The 17,287-nt window shown below is 40.3% G+C and overlaps 1 protein-coding gene across 3 annotated transcripts; it reads left to right on the top strand.

Annotated features, from left to right (window-relative positions):
- LOC8085351 (alpha-glucan water dikinase, chloroplastic) lies at positions 4,236 to 17,105 on the top strand. Of its 3 annotated transcripts, none has more exons than XM_002438374.2 (33): positions 4,236 to 4,496; positions 4,672 to 4,985; positions 5,108 to 5,149; positions 5,234 to 5,343; positions 5,535 to 5,613; positions 5,685 to 5,776; positions 5,872 to 6,055; positions 6,158 to 6,391; positions 6,470 to 6,808; positions 6,885 to 6,992; positions 7,087 to 7,185; positions 7,265 to 7,399; positions 7,502 to 7,599; positions 7,679 to 7,813; positions 8,018 to 8,180; positions 8,306 to 8,395; positions 8,473 to 8,658; positions 10,885 to 10,947; positions 11,031 to 11,093; positions 11,174 to 11,233; positions 11,409 to 11,561; positions 11,681 to 11,764; positions 12,448 to 12,624; positions 12,703 to 12,809; positions 12,987 to 13,200; positions 13,288 to 13,391; positions 14,212 to 14,350; positions 14,480 to 14,605; positions 15,351 to 15,461; positions 15,559 to 15,657; positions 15,904 to 16,170; positions 16,486 to 16,601; positions 16,681 to 17,105. In XM_002438374.2, the coding sequence occupies exons 2-33, from the start codon at positions 4,758 to 4,760 to the stop codon at positions 16,883 to 16,885; spliced, it is 4,410 nt and encodes a 1,469-aa protein (XP_002438419.1). In that variant the 5' UTR covers positions 4,236 to 4,496; positions 4,672 to 4,757; the 3' UTR covers positions 16,886 to 17,105. The 3 variants fall into 3 exon arrangements, with proteins under 3 accessions (XP_002438419.1, XP_021304642.1, XP_021304641.1); XM_021448967.1 differs by having other exon boundaries at positions 7,508 to 7,599; positions 16,681 to 17,103; XM_021448966.1 differs by having other exon boundaries at positions 4,236 to 4,555; positions 16,681 to 17,103.

Raw genomic sequence — 17,287 nt, 5'->3', positions numbered from 1 at the left:
CGAGCAAGTTCACACAAAGATTCTTTGTCAGATGCATCACGTCGATCGCGTTGCGGACCTCTAGGACATTCCAGTAAGGTAGCTCCCAAAATATGAATTTCTTCTTCCACATGGGTATGTGTCCCTTAGCATCCTTGGGAATAGGTTCGCTGCCTCATCCCTTTCCAAATGCCACTTTTATATCCTTGACCATTTTGAGTACATCATCCCCGGTTAGATTGAGAGATTTGGTCCGATGGTCTGCCTTGCCTTTAAAATGCTTGCCTTTCTTTCATACTGGGTGGTTCACAGGAAGAAACCGACGGTGGCCAAGGTACACGACCTTTTGACATTTTTTTAAAAATACACAGTCAAGGTCTTCATAACAATGTGTGCATACATTATATCCCTTATTTGACTGGCCTGAAAGATTACTCAGAGCTGGCCAATCATTGATTGTTACAAACAGCAATGCTCGCAGGTCAAAGTGCTCTTGTTTGTACTTATCCCACACGCGAACTCCTGGTTTGCTCCATAAAAGTTGAAGTTCCTCAACTAATGGCCTTAGGTAGACATCTATGTCATTGCCAGGTTGCTTCGGTCCTTGGATAAGCACCGGCATCATAATAAACTTCCGCTTCATGCATAGCCATGGAGGAAGGTTGTAGATACATAGAGTAACTGGCCAAGTGCTGTGACTACTGCTCTGCTCACCGAAAAGATTCATACCATCTGTACTTAAGGCGAACCGCAAGTTTCTAGCATCATCTACAAAATCTGGGAATTCTCTGTCTATCGCTCTCCACTGGGATCCATCGGCAGGGTGTCTCAGCATATTGTCTATCTTACGGTCTTCTTTATGCCACCGCAACAACTTTGCATTGTCCTTATTTCTGAACAAACGTTTTAATCGTGGTATTATATGAGCATACCACATAACCTTGGCAGGAATTTTCTTCCTATGATGTTCTTCACCCTCAACATCGCCAGGATCATCTCGTCTAATCTTATACCATGATGCCTTACATACTGGACGTGCATCCAAATTCTCGTATTCCTCCCCACGGTAGAGGATGCAGTCATTAGGACATGCGTGTATCTTCTGGATTTCTAATCCCAAAGGGCAGACAACATGTTTTGCTTCATACGTAGTGGTGGGCAATTCGTTGCCTTTCGGAAGCATCTTTTTTATGATCTTCAATAACTACCCAAATGCCTTGTCAGATGTACCATTCTTTGCCTTCCATTGCAGCAATTCCAGTGTGGTACCCAGCTTTTTTTGCCCCTCTTCAGCGGTGGGATATAGCGATTTTCTGTGGTCCTCTAGCATGCGCTCGAACTTGGCTTTCTCTTTATCACTTTCACATTCTCTTTGTGCATCACGGATGGCATCACCAAAAGCATCATCACCCCGATCATCTTCTGCCGCTACCTCTTCTTCATTATCTCCCCCTATTGCAACATCATTGAAGCCACCGTACCGAGCAATAATATTGGCATGGTCCAATTCTTCTTTTTCTTCTTCTTTTTCACCTTCATCCATTATAATCTAGCTTTCTCCATGTTTGGTCCAACAAATATAGTTTGGTACGAAACCAGACTTTAATAAGTGCGAATGAAGAGTTCTTGAGTTAGAATATTCCGTCAAATTCTTGCACACGGCACATGGACAGCACATGAAACCGTCCCTCTTATTTGTCTCGGCCACACTTAAGAAATAGTGAACGCTATTAATGAACTCTTCGGAGCGCCGATCGGCATTATACATCCAATTACGTGTTACCATCTGCATTAAATATAACATATATATTATGAAAACCATGCACACATATAGTTTCTCATCTTATTGCACAACATGTCTAAGATACATAGTTGATTAATTCAGGAAAGCTTGGCTACAACAAATACAATCGCAACTAGCACTAAAAAAACCAAAACTAAAATGCACTTAAGCAACATAATTAGTTCGCGTCCGATCCCAACTATAATAGATAGATCATTCGCTTGATCAACATCATTGAACTCCTTTCGTCGGCTCACTGCCTCACCACCTTCAGCCTCAACCACCTGTGCAAAAGATTTCTTAATGTGTTCAATATATTCTTCCTCCCAGTACCAACCTGTACATCCGCCGGTACCGTTCCACTGAAATTAAAAGAGAGAATCAAAAGTTTAATTAATATCATTTAAAAAATATGCACATATATATAAGCAAATGTTTGGAAATAACTCACATTACGATTCAGACACTTGTAGAATATACGACCCTTGTTTACTCCCTCTTTCGACACTTTGTACTCCATCACAATCTTCTGCCCACACTTGCCACAAGTAATGAGAGGGAGTTCCGGCCGCTATCGCTTTTGAACCCGTTGAGAGACCGAAGACCCAGTCACGGTTGCCATCTACTATCCATACTCATTTTTTAAACAATTATAAATTCCACATTTACTAGTAAACATATATGATACAATGGACATTATGTAGTAATAAAAATAAATCAAGTGATCTTAACAAACCAATTAATTTGAACTATCCTACTTTCTAAGATCATAAAAATATACTATAATTCATTCTTGCAAACTACATTAATACTAGATCAACCATGAAATATGATATATATATATGGATACTAATTCATGTGAATGATTCAAAATAACAAAGTGGATTTGAGCTAAAAATAATGGGAACATCACAAGCCAAAAACAACATGAAAAAGACAAGAAAGACAAAAGTTAGTCACCTCCAAACACGAAGAAACGATGACGGAGTCGAAGAAGATCAACGATGGGCGTCGGCAGTGTTCGCCTAAACGGCCGATTAAACGGTCATTAAACGGTAAACGGTGGCAAACTGTTTTGTTTAGGGGGTAAACGGGAAATTAAACGGTTGACCGTTTAAATGGTCAAAAAACGGAGAAAACGGTCTAAACGGCCTACACGGAACGGTTGTAAACGGTATTAAACGTGCCAAACGGCTGTTTAAACAGCCGTTTAGGCAATCACCAGGTGAATGTAGTTGAATTTTATATCAACAATTTGTATACTTAAATTTATTATATTTATAAATATATAAAATTGATTTATTACATGCATAAATATGTATATTTAATTCTTCTAACATGCATAAACACATATACATAACAAAATAAATGGTTTTTAGTTGCATAAATATGTATAAATGATAGAATGATTGATTTTACATTAAAAAATATGCACATTTTTGTAATATTGTGTAAAACCGTTTAGATCGTTTTAATCTGTTTAAACACCGTCTAAACAGTTTAAACGCTAAAAGAAGGGTGACCGACTGTTTACCGTTTAGCGTTTAAGATAACATTGGACGTCGGAGATGAAAAACAAATGAAGAACAAGGAAGAAGAAGCTCCAAAAACAACAATGGTGAATGGTACTCTCGATTTCAAATGGGTAGAGAGGATCCGGCCTATATAAACCGGACCATTAGCACCGGTTCAGGGCAAAAACCGATGCTAAAGGGTTTGCCTCGGCCCCGTGGCGCTGGTCGGTGCTAAAGAGGACCCTTTAGCACCGGTTTGTAATGCCCCGACAGCACCTGTCAGTAGCCGTTGGGCAGGACCCTTTAGCACCGGGGCTTTGTTTAGTTCCGAAAAATTTTAGAAAATAGACACTGTAGCACTTTCGTTTGTATTTGACAAATATTGTCCAATCATGAAAGACTCAAAAGATTCGTCTCGTCAATTTCGACCAATCTGTGCAATTAGTTTTTATTTTCGTTTATATTTAATACTCCATGCATGCGTCTAAAGATTCGATGTGACGGAAAATGTGAAAAATTTTACAAAATTTTCTGGGAAGTAAACAAGACCCGGTTAATGTTAGAAACCGGTCTTTAACCCGGACCGTAAAAAGGGCTGACCATTTTCGGCAATGGCTTATTCTACTGTGGTGAAGCTAAACTTAGGTGCCAAAGCCTCGGCCTGTTGATGAATGTGCGACTTTTGACTTTTGATGATGATTGATATGAGAAGCTCTCCAATGGATTTGCATGTGTGTATGCTGAAAGATTGGTTTGATTTTGTTGCCACATGCTTGTCCGAAACTGAGATAAAATTAGGGGCCTCGGAAAAATATCTGATTGGTCTTTCCATAGATGTTGATGGTGCCACTTTTTTCAGTGCGCTGAAAATGGCAGAAATTGGAAGGGAGAGGATGCGAAATTGGCATTAAATTTGGTTCTCTCTTGCTTCCTCGAAGCGAGAAGATAATTACGTCGCGTCGCGTCGCGTCCACCCACGCCGCTCTGGCTCTGTGCGCACTCTTCGGGAACGGGACAGAGGAGAGAGAAGCGAGCAACGAGACGCTGCGCTGACGCCCGCCTCGCCCGCGCCCATTCCTCCTCCCACTCCATCCGTCTTCCTCCTCCGCAGCCCCCGCTTCGCCTCTCGCCTCCTTCCCAATCCTCTTCTTTTCTTCCCTTCGCTCTCTCGGAGCCACGCATCCATCCTGCTAAGTGCTAATATAACATATATAGCATCGGTGAGTGCGCGATGGCTTCATCTTGCTGATTGTGTTCGTGGCTTCTTGATACTCCGGCCGTGCGTGCGCTGGCTTGATCTTGGCTGCATTCCATTAATTTCCACTCGTTCGCTTCCTCATCGCGATAATATCTGCTTCGTCTTTTTTTTTTGTTCCTTCTGGCATGTATGTGTAGGAAGCGAGTGAGCAAGCCGAGCAACAGCGGCTGAGATTCGCTGCAACGTCGATATCAAAAGTGCCCGAGCGGTTGAGATTCGTGCCATGACCGGATTCAGTGCCGCGGCCTCCGCAGCAGCGGCGGCGGAGCGGTGCGCGCTCGCGATCCGCGCACGGCCCGCGGCCTCCTCGCCAGCGAAGCGGCAGCAGCAGTCGGCGTCCCTCAGACGCAGCGGGGGCCAGCGCCGCCCCACCACGCTCGCTGCCTCCCGCCGCAGCCCAGTCGTCGTGCCCCGCGCCATCGCCACGTCCGCGGACCGCGCGTCCCACGACGTAAGCACCTCTTGTCTGCTCTATCTTTCGCCGTTGGGCCATCATCAGCTAATGCGCTCCCACACTGTTTGGCAATTTGCCCGCTTGATTTTCCTTTTTTTTTTCCGTTGCTCTTATCGCAGCTTGTCGGAAAGTTCACGCTGGATTCCAACTCCGAGCTCCTGGTGCGGCCGCGGGATTCCAGGTTCATTCACCATTTGTTACGAATTTTATCTCTGTAACATTATTGGTGCATTGTGTGGGAACAGGTTGCAGTGAACCCAGCGCCGCAGGGTTTGGTGTCGGTGATCGGCCTGGAGGTGACCAACACAAGCGGTTCCCTGATTCTGCATTGGGGAGTCCTTCGCCCGGACAAGAGGTGAGAGGCACTGCTTCTCTTGCCGTTTTTTTGGCAAAATATGAGTCAAACATGCTCTTATGCCATTTGCTGCAGTCGAAGCTTCTCTTGCCGCTTTTGATAACAGAATATGAGTCACACAAAGGCTCTTGTGCCATTTGCTGCACTTTCTTTTAGATTGAATTTGATATACCTGAGCTCCTTGGCTGCAGAGATTGGATCCTCCCATCCAGACAACCTGATGGAACGACGGTGTACAAGAACAGGGCTCTTAGGACGCCTTTTGTAAAGGTCAGTCGTCCTGCATCAATGATCTTTGTGCTACCACGGAACAGTAGTTACTAATGTCTATAACTGTGCAGTCTGGTGATAACTCTACTCTTAGAATTGAGATAGATGATCCTGCGGTGCAAGCTATTGAGTTCCTCATCTTTGGCGAGACACAGAACAAATGGTAATGCTGCTGTTTGGATTACTGTGTACCACTGCGTGAGTGCTTGTTTATTTGAATGCACAAGATATCAACCATCTGAACTCTACTTTGGACAGGTTTAAAAACAATGGCCAGAATTTTCAGATTCAGCTCCAGTCGAGCCGCCATCAGGGTAATGGTGCATCTGGTGCCTCCTCTTCTGCTACTTCTACCTTGGTGCCAGAGGATCTTGTGCAGATCCAAGCTTACCTTCGGTGGGAAAGAAAGGGAAAGCAGTCATACACACCAGAGCAAGAAAAGGCAAGCTTTTAGTACTAAACTTTTCATCGTCCATCCGGAAGGAACTTGATGCACTAAGTTATTAGTTAGCTAAAGATAGGTAGCTGTTGCATTTTTCTCCAGGAGGAGTATGAAGCTGCACGAGCTGAGTTAATAGAGGAATTAAATAGAGGTGTTTCTTTAGAGAAGCTTCGAGCTAAATTGACAAAAACACCTGAAGCACCTGAGTCAGATGAACGTAAATCTCCTGCATCTCGAATGCCCGTTGATAAACTTCCAGAGGACCTTGTACAGGTGCAGGCTTATATAAGGTGGGAGAAAGCGGGCAAGCCAAATTATCCTCCTGAGAAGCAACTGGTAATACATTGATTCAACAGCGTAAAATAGCTTGTTGGCTTAACGCTTCATGGAGGTTCTTATTTCATAATTTGCTAGGTAGAACTTGAGGAAGCAAGGAAGGAACTGCAGGCTGAGGTGGACAAGGGAATCTCTATTGATCAATTGAGGCAGAAAATTTTGAAAGGAAACATTGAGAGTAAAGTTTCCAAGCAGCTGAAGAACAAGAAGTACTTCTCTGTAGAAAGGATTCAGCGCAAAAAGAGAGATATCATGCAACTTCTCAGTAAACATAAGCATACAGTTATGGAAGAGAAAGTAGAGGTTGCACCAAAACAACCAACTGTTCTTGATCTCTTCACCAAGTCTTTACATGAGAAGGATGGCTGTGAAGTTCTAAGCAGAAAGCTCTTCAAGTTCGGTGATAAAGAGATACTGGTTAGGATCCTTGACAGATTCTTTGCATTTCCCGCCCTTGCTTCCACCAGGCTAATTAAGCTTCTCCCTTCTTAAGGCAATTTCCACCAAGGTTCAAAATAAAACAGAAGTTCACTTGGCAACAAACCATACGGAGCCACTTATTCTTCACTGGTCTTTGGCAAAAAAGGCTGGAGAATGGAAGGTAAAACCCCAAAATCTTTTCCATTTTTTAAAGCTGCAAGAAGCTGTATTAAACACTGTTATCAGTGCCAATGCGGTGTTATTTAACTGTGCAGGCACCTCCTTCAAATATATTGCCATCTGGTTCCAAATTGCTAGACATGGCGTGTGAAACTGAATTTACTAGATCTGAATTGGATGGTTTGTGTTACCAGGTGGAACTAACACCGTCAACTTGTTTTAATTCCCTCTTTATATTAGCCGTCTTGCCATCTCAAGGTTCTTATTGTCCAGGTTGTTGAGATAGAGCTTGATGATGGAGGATACAAAGGAATGCCATTTGTTCTTAGGTCTGGTGAAACATGGATAAAAAATAATGGTTCCGATTTTTTCCTAGATTTCAGCACCCGTGATACCAGAAATATTAAGGCAATTGCTTCTGTCCACTTTACCTTGCAAACTTCATACTGCTTCTTCTGCTTTGACTGTTTTACAGTCTCTTACTTGTAAAACTCTCCAATTTGTTCTTAGTTAAAGGACAATGGCGATGCTGGTAAAGGCACTGCTAAGGCGTTGCTGGAGAGAATAGCAGATCTGGAGGAAGATGCCCAGCGATCTCTTATGCATAGGTCAGGCACTAAATTATCCATAATGATATGACTGCCTTTTTCATGGAAAGTTCTCCTAAACTACTTCTTTCTTCAACAGGTTCAATATTGCAGCAGATCTAGCTGACGAAGCCAGAGATGCTGGACTGTTGGGTATTGTTGGACTTTTTGTTTGGATTAGGTTCATGGCTACCAGGCAACTAACATGGAATAAGAACTATAATGTGAAGCCACGGTATATACCTGTTTTTATTATTTACTTAAGTAACCTTTTACTCTCTGTTTAAAATAATCAGAAATTGTCCTTTTCTTTTGGCATGCGAACCTAATTTGACTGTTGGTCATCATAAATGACAAAACAGTATACAATTAATAGTTGTAGAATATTGTATAGATACAAACAAAAACATAACTCTCATAATGTTCAATAACCATGCAGTGAGATAAGCAAAGCACAAGATAGGTTTACAGATGATCTTGAGAATATGTACAGAACTTATCCTCAGTACAGAGAGATACTAAGAATGATAATGGCTGCTGTTGGTCGTGGAGGTGAAGGTGACGTTGGTCAACGCATTCGTGATGAGATATTAGTAATACAGGTAAAACTGATGGTCCTTGGTGAATATACAGTTATTTTCGTTCATTGCTCTGCTGAATTGAGCAGTTGGTAGTGCTCATCCAAAACGTAGACATTGTCAACAATAAAATGTTTGGTGTGTTACAGAGAAATAATGACTGCAAAGGTGGAATGATGGAAGAATGGCACCAGAAATTGCACAACAATACAAGCCCAGATGATGTAGTGATATGCCAGGTATTGGATGCTTCGAATTCTTAATACTGCAAAATTTAGGCTTTGAGGTTTTGACGGTTTCATCTCTCCTTGGGCAGGCATTAATTGATTATATAAAAAATGATTTTGATATAAGCGTTTACTGGGACACCTTGAACAAAAATGGCATAACCAAAGAGCGTCTCTTGAGCTATGATCGTGCTATTCATTCAGAACCAAATTTCAGAAGTGAACAGAAGGAGGGTTTACTCCGTGACCTGGGAAATTACATGAGAAGCCTAAAGGTATGTGACACAGCTAATATGGATAATAAAAGGTAGGGGAAAATTGTGCCTTATGTTTGAAATGAGTATAGTTTTGCAAAGACAACATATGAAAACACATATTGTGCTATCAATTCAGAAAAAAAGGATAAAAAAATATACAGACAAATTGTATACTAGTTTACCTTTTTCTGCTAATGGTATATGCTGTTCTGTCCAGTATATGCTTTCAATAGTAATATTTCTAGCTTTGACAATGTGCAAAAACCCTGGTATGCCCATTACTGTATGAACTTGTCCTTGAGTCTCCTCATTTTTTCCTTATCCATATAACAGCTTATCCTTGAATCTCCAGTGAAACCTCCTGATTTTAACCAATTTCAATGTAAAAAAAAAATCCATATCTTTGCCTTTATACATTTTCTTTATGAGAAAAGAGTGAAACAAACACAGTTCTAAAATCAGGTAAGAACTTCCAAATAATTTTTCACTTCTAATCTATTGATGTGCAGCTCTCCTATGTTTTTCGAGAAAAAAAACCCTCAAAATAATTTAACAGTTTGATGTATGGTGCTAGAATCATATAGTTAGTTGCTAATCATCGCATTGTGTTCAATCTAGCACCGACTCCCAGTTGCAGTAGATCAAATTATTTTACCTTTTTTTGGTCAAACATAAGTGATAAATACAGTTATTCGTTTTTTTAAAAAAACTATATAATTCCCTCATTTTTAGATTTCTCTGCTTGATGCTATTATTGGAAAAAACACCCCATCTCATATATATCTAAGGAAATTTCCAGGGGCTAACTTTTGTGTTCTTTGCTGAGGCATACTTATTCGATTGCATAGCTGGCCAAGTTAACATAGACATGTGATGTTTATTTATTAATTTCATTTATGTCATTGTGATCCTTCTTCTACAGCCAGCACAACAAGAAGGCTACCTCAGCTAGCCACGCCGAGTAGGTCAACCAGTTAGCTGCTGGCTATTTTGCTTGATGGTTAAGTTAGTGAAGGGATCAGATAATAAGGATTGTTAGGGCCTTATGGGTTTGTTTCAGGTTGGTTTATTAGGATATTAGTTAGTGCTACCCTTGCTCTATAAAAGGGGATTTGCTTTTCTTGAATAAAGCATGCAGAATTAAATTGAATCCTTCTCCCTCTTCGATTTCTACCTTGCTGTTGCAGCCATGCTGATGTGGTCTAGGGCCACATCCTCTGGTCGACCATACCTATGGCCTAAGTTCTAATTCACTCTAAGACAGCTAAGCTAGTGAGAATAAATATGATGCTGTCCCAATTATGCTAGTGCATGATTTTCTTATGGCTTGCCATTCGAAATAAATGCTGGACAGCAGATAGATCAGCACAAAGAGGCCTCCCTTATCCAGGACAAGTGTGTGCTGTGTGACCAAGATGAAGAATCAGTCCAGCACATCCTCTCCACTTGTGTATTTGCTTGACAGTTCTGAACTGTTAGAACGCCTTGGTCTTGAAAGAGTTGCACCCCGATACAATGAACTGAGATTTGCAGATTGGTGGAGGAAGACAAGTCAGAAGATAGAAAAGACAAGGAAAAAGGGGTTTAACTGTGTTGTGATTTTGGGTGCTTGGACACTTTGGATTCAGAGTAACAAATGTGTCTTTGATGGCGCCTCTCCTCTCAGAGATGCTCAATAATACTTTTAGGAAGAGATGAGAATGTGGAGTATGGCTGGAGCATGAAAGCTCCAAGAGTTGGTCGTTCTTCCCTAGTAATAGGCGATTTGTCTCACGTTCTTTTGTTGCAACCTGCCCTTGACATCCTGTTGGTTCAAGGGGTGATTGGTATATACCCCTGACTTCTTTTTGGGTTAAGGGTGGTGTGTGTTTCTTTTGTTGGGCAGTTTTTTCCTCTCTATATATAAAGATGTGCAGTTCTCCTGTGCACTCGAGAAAAGTCACTGTTTGCCTAGTGGAGTGTCTGGATCGTCTATATGACACTTAGATCCTAATTGAGACCCAAGTCTGGCTTCTAGGAAGTATGGATGTGCAATTAGAACTTAGATTCTGATTAGTTAAGATTAATCACTAGCCGTGAAGTGGTCGTTTGTCTAGTGTGTTGTGTAGATAATACTGGTCACGTTGTAACTTTTTTTTGTGACAAAAAAAGAAGATATACATTTACTCATCTTTTCTGTGATTGAATGTTCTTTCCCTGACATAATGTTTGATTAATGCTATTATGTTTTTCTCATTCTGTTAGGCTGTGCATTCTGGTGCTGATCTTGAATCTGCTATAGCAACTTGTATGGGATACAAATCAGAGGTATCATCCTCATCCCTGTTTGTTCTGCTACAATGCTTTACATACCTGTGCTCATTTCTAATGAACTAACTTTTTGGATACAGGGTGAAGGTTTCATGGTTGGCGTTCAGATCAATCCAGTGAAGGGTTTGCCATCTGGATTTCCTGTAAAAATCTCTCAACTCCTTTTCGCAAAACATGTACCTTCATAGTTTCTTACATTTGTGACATTTACTGCCTGGTACAGGAGTTGCTTGAATTTGTGCTTGACCATGTTGAGGATAAATCAGCAGAACCACTTCTTGAGGTCAGTGATAATAGATCCAAGTTCATGGTTTCTAATAAAACAAAGAGCAGATGCTAGGATTCATTGTCTCAATTCAAACAGCTAGATCTCCATAACTGACTGAATTCTTTAGTGCATCCATTTTTGTGGTTTTGCTTTGTGGATCAGTTATTGACAACAAATTGTTAACTTATAGGGGCTATTGGAAGCTCGAGTTGATCTGCGCCCTTTGCTTCTTGATTCGCCTGAACGCATGAAAGATCTTATATTTTTGGACATTGCTCTTGATTCTACCTTCAGGACAGCAATTGAAAGGTCATATGAGGAGCTCAATGATGCAGCCCCAGAGGTTGGTCACCAGAAGTATTGCTATAGAAGACATTATTAAATGCACCTTTTCCCGTATCGCATGTTGCTTTTAGCTTTTTCCAAATGCATTATCTCATGATGCCCTTTTTCTCAATCCAGAAAATAATGTACTTCATCAGTCTTGTCCTTGAAAATCTTGCGTTTTCAATTGACGACAATGAAGACATCCTGTATTGCTTAAAGGTACACTTCGAGTCTTTATTATCCAGAAATACAAAGATTTTTATAGTGGAGTTTACATTATTTTGTGAATTAATAATCAAATTGATATGCATGTCCTAATCTAGTTGTTTATGTAGATTAGATAGACTCTGCAAATTTCATTTTTCTTGTTTTCTATTTCTTGTTTCTTGACCATGTGCCTTTCTTAAAAATGTTTTCTCCAAAATCTCTAGAAAATTATTCATATTTTGATATACTTCAAATAAGTACCATGCCAAAATTTGCTAACGAAAAGACGCAGATAGAGCACTATTAAGTAATACCATACTGCTGTTGAAATCCTTACTTTGATCACTGCAAGTAAGAGGGGAATGTTATTTGCCTCAGCATGGTCATTAACAAGTAGTGTATGAACTCTGTCCTATATATTTTGATACTACATTTTAGTGACAGCTATTAATTTTGTTGTATTATGGATTTACATTTCATTTTTTGTGTGCCTTTAGCACTTTGTTATTATTCAGCACATTAAACACATGGATGGTCAAAGTTTCAACTGTTTGAATCACATGGATACAGAAGTGACACTTGTTTTACGAGGGCATTTGTGCTATCTAGAAACAATTGTTTGTTTGAACTTATTTGTGATTCTATTTTGTGATGCTTAACAATGGTGATGTTGTCTAAATGTTTTTTTCCTGAAGGGATGGAACCAAGCCTTGGAAATGGCTAAGCAAAAAGACGACCAATGGGCTCTTTACGCTAAAGCATTTCTTGACAGAATCAGACTTGCCCTTGCGAGCAAGGGAGAACAGTACCATAATATGATGCAGCCCTCAGCTGAATATCTTGGCTCGTTACTCAGCATAGACAAATGGGCAGTGAGTACTTCATAGAAATCAAATCTAATGTTCCATTTGTTCATCAAGAAATTAATAATAAATATCACTTTTTTTCAGGTCAATATCTTCACAGAAGAAATTATACGCGGTGGATCAGCTGCTACTCTGTCCGCTCTTCTGAACCGATTTGATCCTGTTCTAAGGAACGTTGCTAACCTTGGAAGGTAAAAATGTAAAATCTATGACTACTGTTGAACTTCTTACATTGTCTCCCCGGTAAATGAACACATAATTCTAAAAGTGGTACTAGTGACCTCTCCACAGTTTTATGTGAACCACAGAAATTAAATATGATAATATATTCTATTACTCTGCACCTGACATCTGGCTCCTGATAACAGTTGGCAGGTTATAAGCCCAGTTGAAGTATCAGGTTATGTGGTTGTGGTTGATGAGTTACTTGCTGTCCAGAACAAATCTTATGATAAACCAACCATCCTTGTGGCAAAGAGTGTCAAGGGAGAGGAAGAAATACCAGATGGAGTAGTTGGTGTAATTACACCTGATATGCCAGATGTTCTGTCCCATGTGTCAGTCCGAGCAAGGAATAGCAAGGTTTATTTTCACAGTTATGTTGCAAGCTTTCTCAGATTTTTTTTCTTGTATCGATGTTGACATACCAGTTTTTTCCTAATGATGAAGGTACTGTTTGCAACCTGTTTTGACCATACCACTCTGTCTGAACTTGAAGGATATGATCAGAAACTGCTTTCCTTCAAGCCTACTTCTGCAGATATAACCTATAGGTACTTGAGGTTATTTGAACTTCATTCATGTCTAATGAAGCTAGGTTATAAAGGCTAATAACTAATTATTTTTTAATATTTCCTTCCATCAGCTTGTTCATTCATTTGGTAACTTAGATCCATACATCCATACATATTGATATTTTGAAAGACAATTTTGGGTTGTTTTTCCTAAAATATGCAGTGTATCATTGCATTAACAAAGGAAATTGAAAAGGTACCACGCAAACACACTACCACGAAAACAACACACTTGCAACACCTACATTAACCAGGTCCAGGGATTCCAACGTGCAACACTGAATAAAAATAAAGAAAGCAACTAAAGTAATTTTTGTGTTGTTATTAATGACATACAGGATATGTCTATAGGGGTAATATAGGGGTGTTTGGTTCTCCGCCGACGTAAGCCACGCCATAGACTGTGGTGGCGGTTCTGTGGCTGCTGCTTGGTTCCTGTCAAAACTGTGGCTGCCACTACTACTCCCAGCACAAAATAACACCACACCTGTGCGCTGAAATTCGGCGCCTAACCTTCGGTGCCGCCGTTGTTGCGGCATGGCAACCCATGGCCAGGAACCAAGCAGACCCACAATCTTCTTCTGTGTAAACGACAAGTGTCTATATACCTGCCTAATTATCACCGTGTTTGAGAAAAAAAAACTTCATACTTTACACAATTTATATGGTCAAGCTACACTTGATGGCACACCATCAACTTTGGCCAATATCTGACTGAGTGGTCCCATGTTACCAACATTTCACAGCTGATCTGGTATTATCTGTTACATGCTCACATCTCATATCTTGCATTCAATAGGGAGATCACAGAGAGTGAGCTTCAGCAATCAAGTTCTCCAAATGCAGAAGTTGGCCATGCAGTACCATCTATTTCATTGGCCAAGAAGAAATTTCTTGGAAAATATGCAATATCAGCTGAAGAATTCACCGAGGAAATGGTACATAATATAAACTTTTGCATAAGGAGTTCTTTTCATTGAAAAGAAAAGCTTTGATGAAACCAGCTGTTAGTATGCTGGTTTTCTTTTCTTTTGGCCTTGTGCTTATGCTCACATTTCTATTTTCAGGTTGGGGCCAAGTCTCGGAATATAGCATACCTCAAAGGAAAAGTACCTTCATGGGTTGGTGTTCCAACGTCAGTTGCGATACCATTTGGCACTTTTGAGAAGGTTTTGTCAGATGGTCTTAATAAGGTCAGTTTCTGGTTCTTTTTTAACATTATACTTGAACAATAGCGCTATATATTTGTTGGAGAAGTCTGTTTCTTTAAAATACACTATTGGGAAGCTATCAATGTGCACTTAAATGTCCACCAATTTCTAAGGGGCCATTTTGGTATTCAAAACACCAATGCATTTTTTCAGAGCCTGCTCTGTAAGTAGCATCTTCAGTAGTATGTATTTCATAGCTTTATATTCTCATTCTACCATGAACTCTAATTTTCTAAAGCTAAACTACATATACGCTTGAAATAAGCTATGATGTTATTATCTTTGATGGTAAATGACCCTACCATGCTCATCGGAAGGTGTCTTTAGACAGGAACAAAGCAAATGATAACAAGAAGCCTCTTCTTAGGGATTTGTTGTGCAGTTTGAACTAGTGTTCTCCCCCCCCCCCCCCCCCCCTCTTTTTCCTCGAATATGCAGGAGAGCTGCGTATCATTGTATTAAGAGAGGAAAAAACGGTCCTGTATAATTGTACTCCCTACTCTGCGCTGAGCTGTAGGAGGGTCCTAAAACATAGTTTTTCTAACCGATAAAAGCACACACTCTAGGTGAGACCTGACCAATGCTGTAACCCCCTTGTTCTGTCTTTTTTTTTTGTTTCTTTCTTTTTCTTTTCTACGGTTTCCTTATAAAAAAAATATCAGTTGGGGACCCTCTGCTGTTTCATCAAAAACGATCTGCCTTATATTCCATTGTTCTTTTATGGCAGGAAGTAGCACAAACCATAGAGAAGCTTAAGATCAGGCTTGCTCAAGAAGATTTTAGTGCTCTAGGTGAAATAAGAAAAGCCGTTCTTAATCTTACTGCTCCTATGCAATTGGTAAGATATCTCTATATTCTTATATTTGTTGCAATTAAGACTTAATTATGACATTGATCTTTTTATTATTCCATGTATGCCTTATTTTGTGTCTCAGGTTAATGAGCTGAAGGAGAGGATGCTAGGCTCTGGAATGCCCTGGCCTGGTGATGAAGGCAACAGGCGCTGGGAGCAAGCATGGATGGCTATTAAAAAGGTACCCTCATCTACAATTAATACTAGTAATTGATCCATAAGTTTCGGCATATCCTTGTAGGTCATTAGCTTAGGAACACCAGGGGCTTTAACTTTTAAGTTGTACCTCTTTGCCTTTATTCGTGGGGTCACTTGATCCCACAGATTGTAGATAGATCGATTACAAGTAAGCAATATGCATGGAAAATTGAATCTAAGAAAATATTTTTCCTAGTATGATCATTGTATATCTCAATTTCCTTTTTAGGTTTGGGCATCAAAATGGAATGAAAGAGCATATTTTAGCACACGCAAGGTGAAACTCAATCATGAGTACCTTTCGATGGCTGTTCTTGTGCAAGAAGTTGTGAATGCAGATTATGCTTTTGTCATTCATACTACAAACCCATCGTCTGGAGATTCTTCTGAGATATATGCTGAAGTCGTGAAAGGGCTCGGAGAGACTCTCGTGGGAGCCTATCCTGGTCGTGCTATGAGCTTTGTTTGCAAAAAAGATGACCTTGACTCTCCCAAGGTTAGTTCTTGGAAATTGTCTTATGGTAGGCTAATATCATGCAATCCGCTTCAGTTGGGAAGTTGATGAATTTATTATATTGTGTGCTGGTCTTTCTCTGCCCCGCCTGCGGGTAATTTATCACTTATCAAAAATTTTCTTACTTATAAAGTAGACTGCATATGAACATACTTTATACATAGGTAAACTGGTAAAAACATGTAAATTAATCGGGGAAATTTTCATGGTCAGTAGGTCCCCCAACCAGATTGCAAATTTGCTACTAAGGATATGGTTTACCTGGTTTGCCAGATCTAATCTGTTGCCCATTTGTAGTTACTTGGTTACCCGAGCAAGCCAATTGGTCTCTTCATAAGGCGATCGATCATCTTTCGTTCTGACTCCAACGGCGAGGATCTGGAAGGTTATGCCGGAGCAGGATTATATGATAGGTTAGGGAAATCCCATTCTTGAATGTATGTTAAGGTGCTTATTGGTTTGGAATGACAGATAAATTGTCTGTTTCTTCAGTGTACCGATGGATGAGGAGGATGAAGTCGTACTTGATTACACAACTGACCCTCTTATAGTAGATCGTGGATTCCGAAATTCAATACTCTCAAGCATCGCACGGGCTGGCCATGCCATTGAAGAGCTATATGGTTCTCCTCAGGACGTCGAGGGTGTAGTGAAGGATGGAAAAATCTATGTAGTCCAGACAAGACCACAGATGTAGCATGTATGTATTAGCTAGCTCAATAAGCACTGTTGTACGCTTGTATGGTTGGGACATATGGGTGTTATGGCATGTATAGTTTATGCCTAGATGTACAACACGTGTAAACTCTTATATATGTATATATGCTGAAACAAGCATTGGTCCTGCAATTTCATTGTGACCAGTCTTTGAAAATGAACATGCCGACTTATTGGGCAAAAAAAAGTTTACATTCATACTTGTGCAAATATTTTCTAAAGATGTTGAAAAGTGTAACCAGCTTCTCATGAGTATACCAGAGTTATACCAGTTAGAGCAGTGTGCTCGGGGATCTCTTGCTAGTCCGTGTTTTTTTTTTATTTTGAAAAGGAAGTATGGAGGGGAGAGATTCCCCGCCTAGATTTCATTAAAATCGGGAGA

This window comes from Sorghum bicolor, chromosome 10, assembly GCF_000003195.3.
Source record: "Sorghum bicolor cultivar BTx623 chromosome 10, Sorghum_bicolor_NCBIv3, whole genome shotgun sequence".
NCBI lineage: Eukaryota > Viridiplantae > Streptophyta > Magnoliopsida > Poales > Poaceae > Sorghum > Sorghum bicolor.
This window is presented reverse-complemented; position numbering and strand designations above follow the sequence as displayed.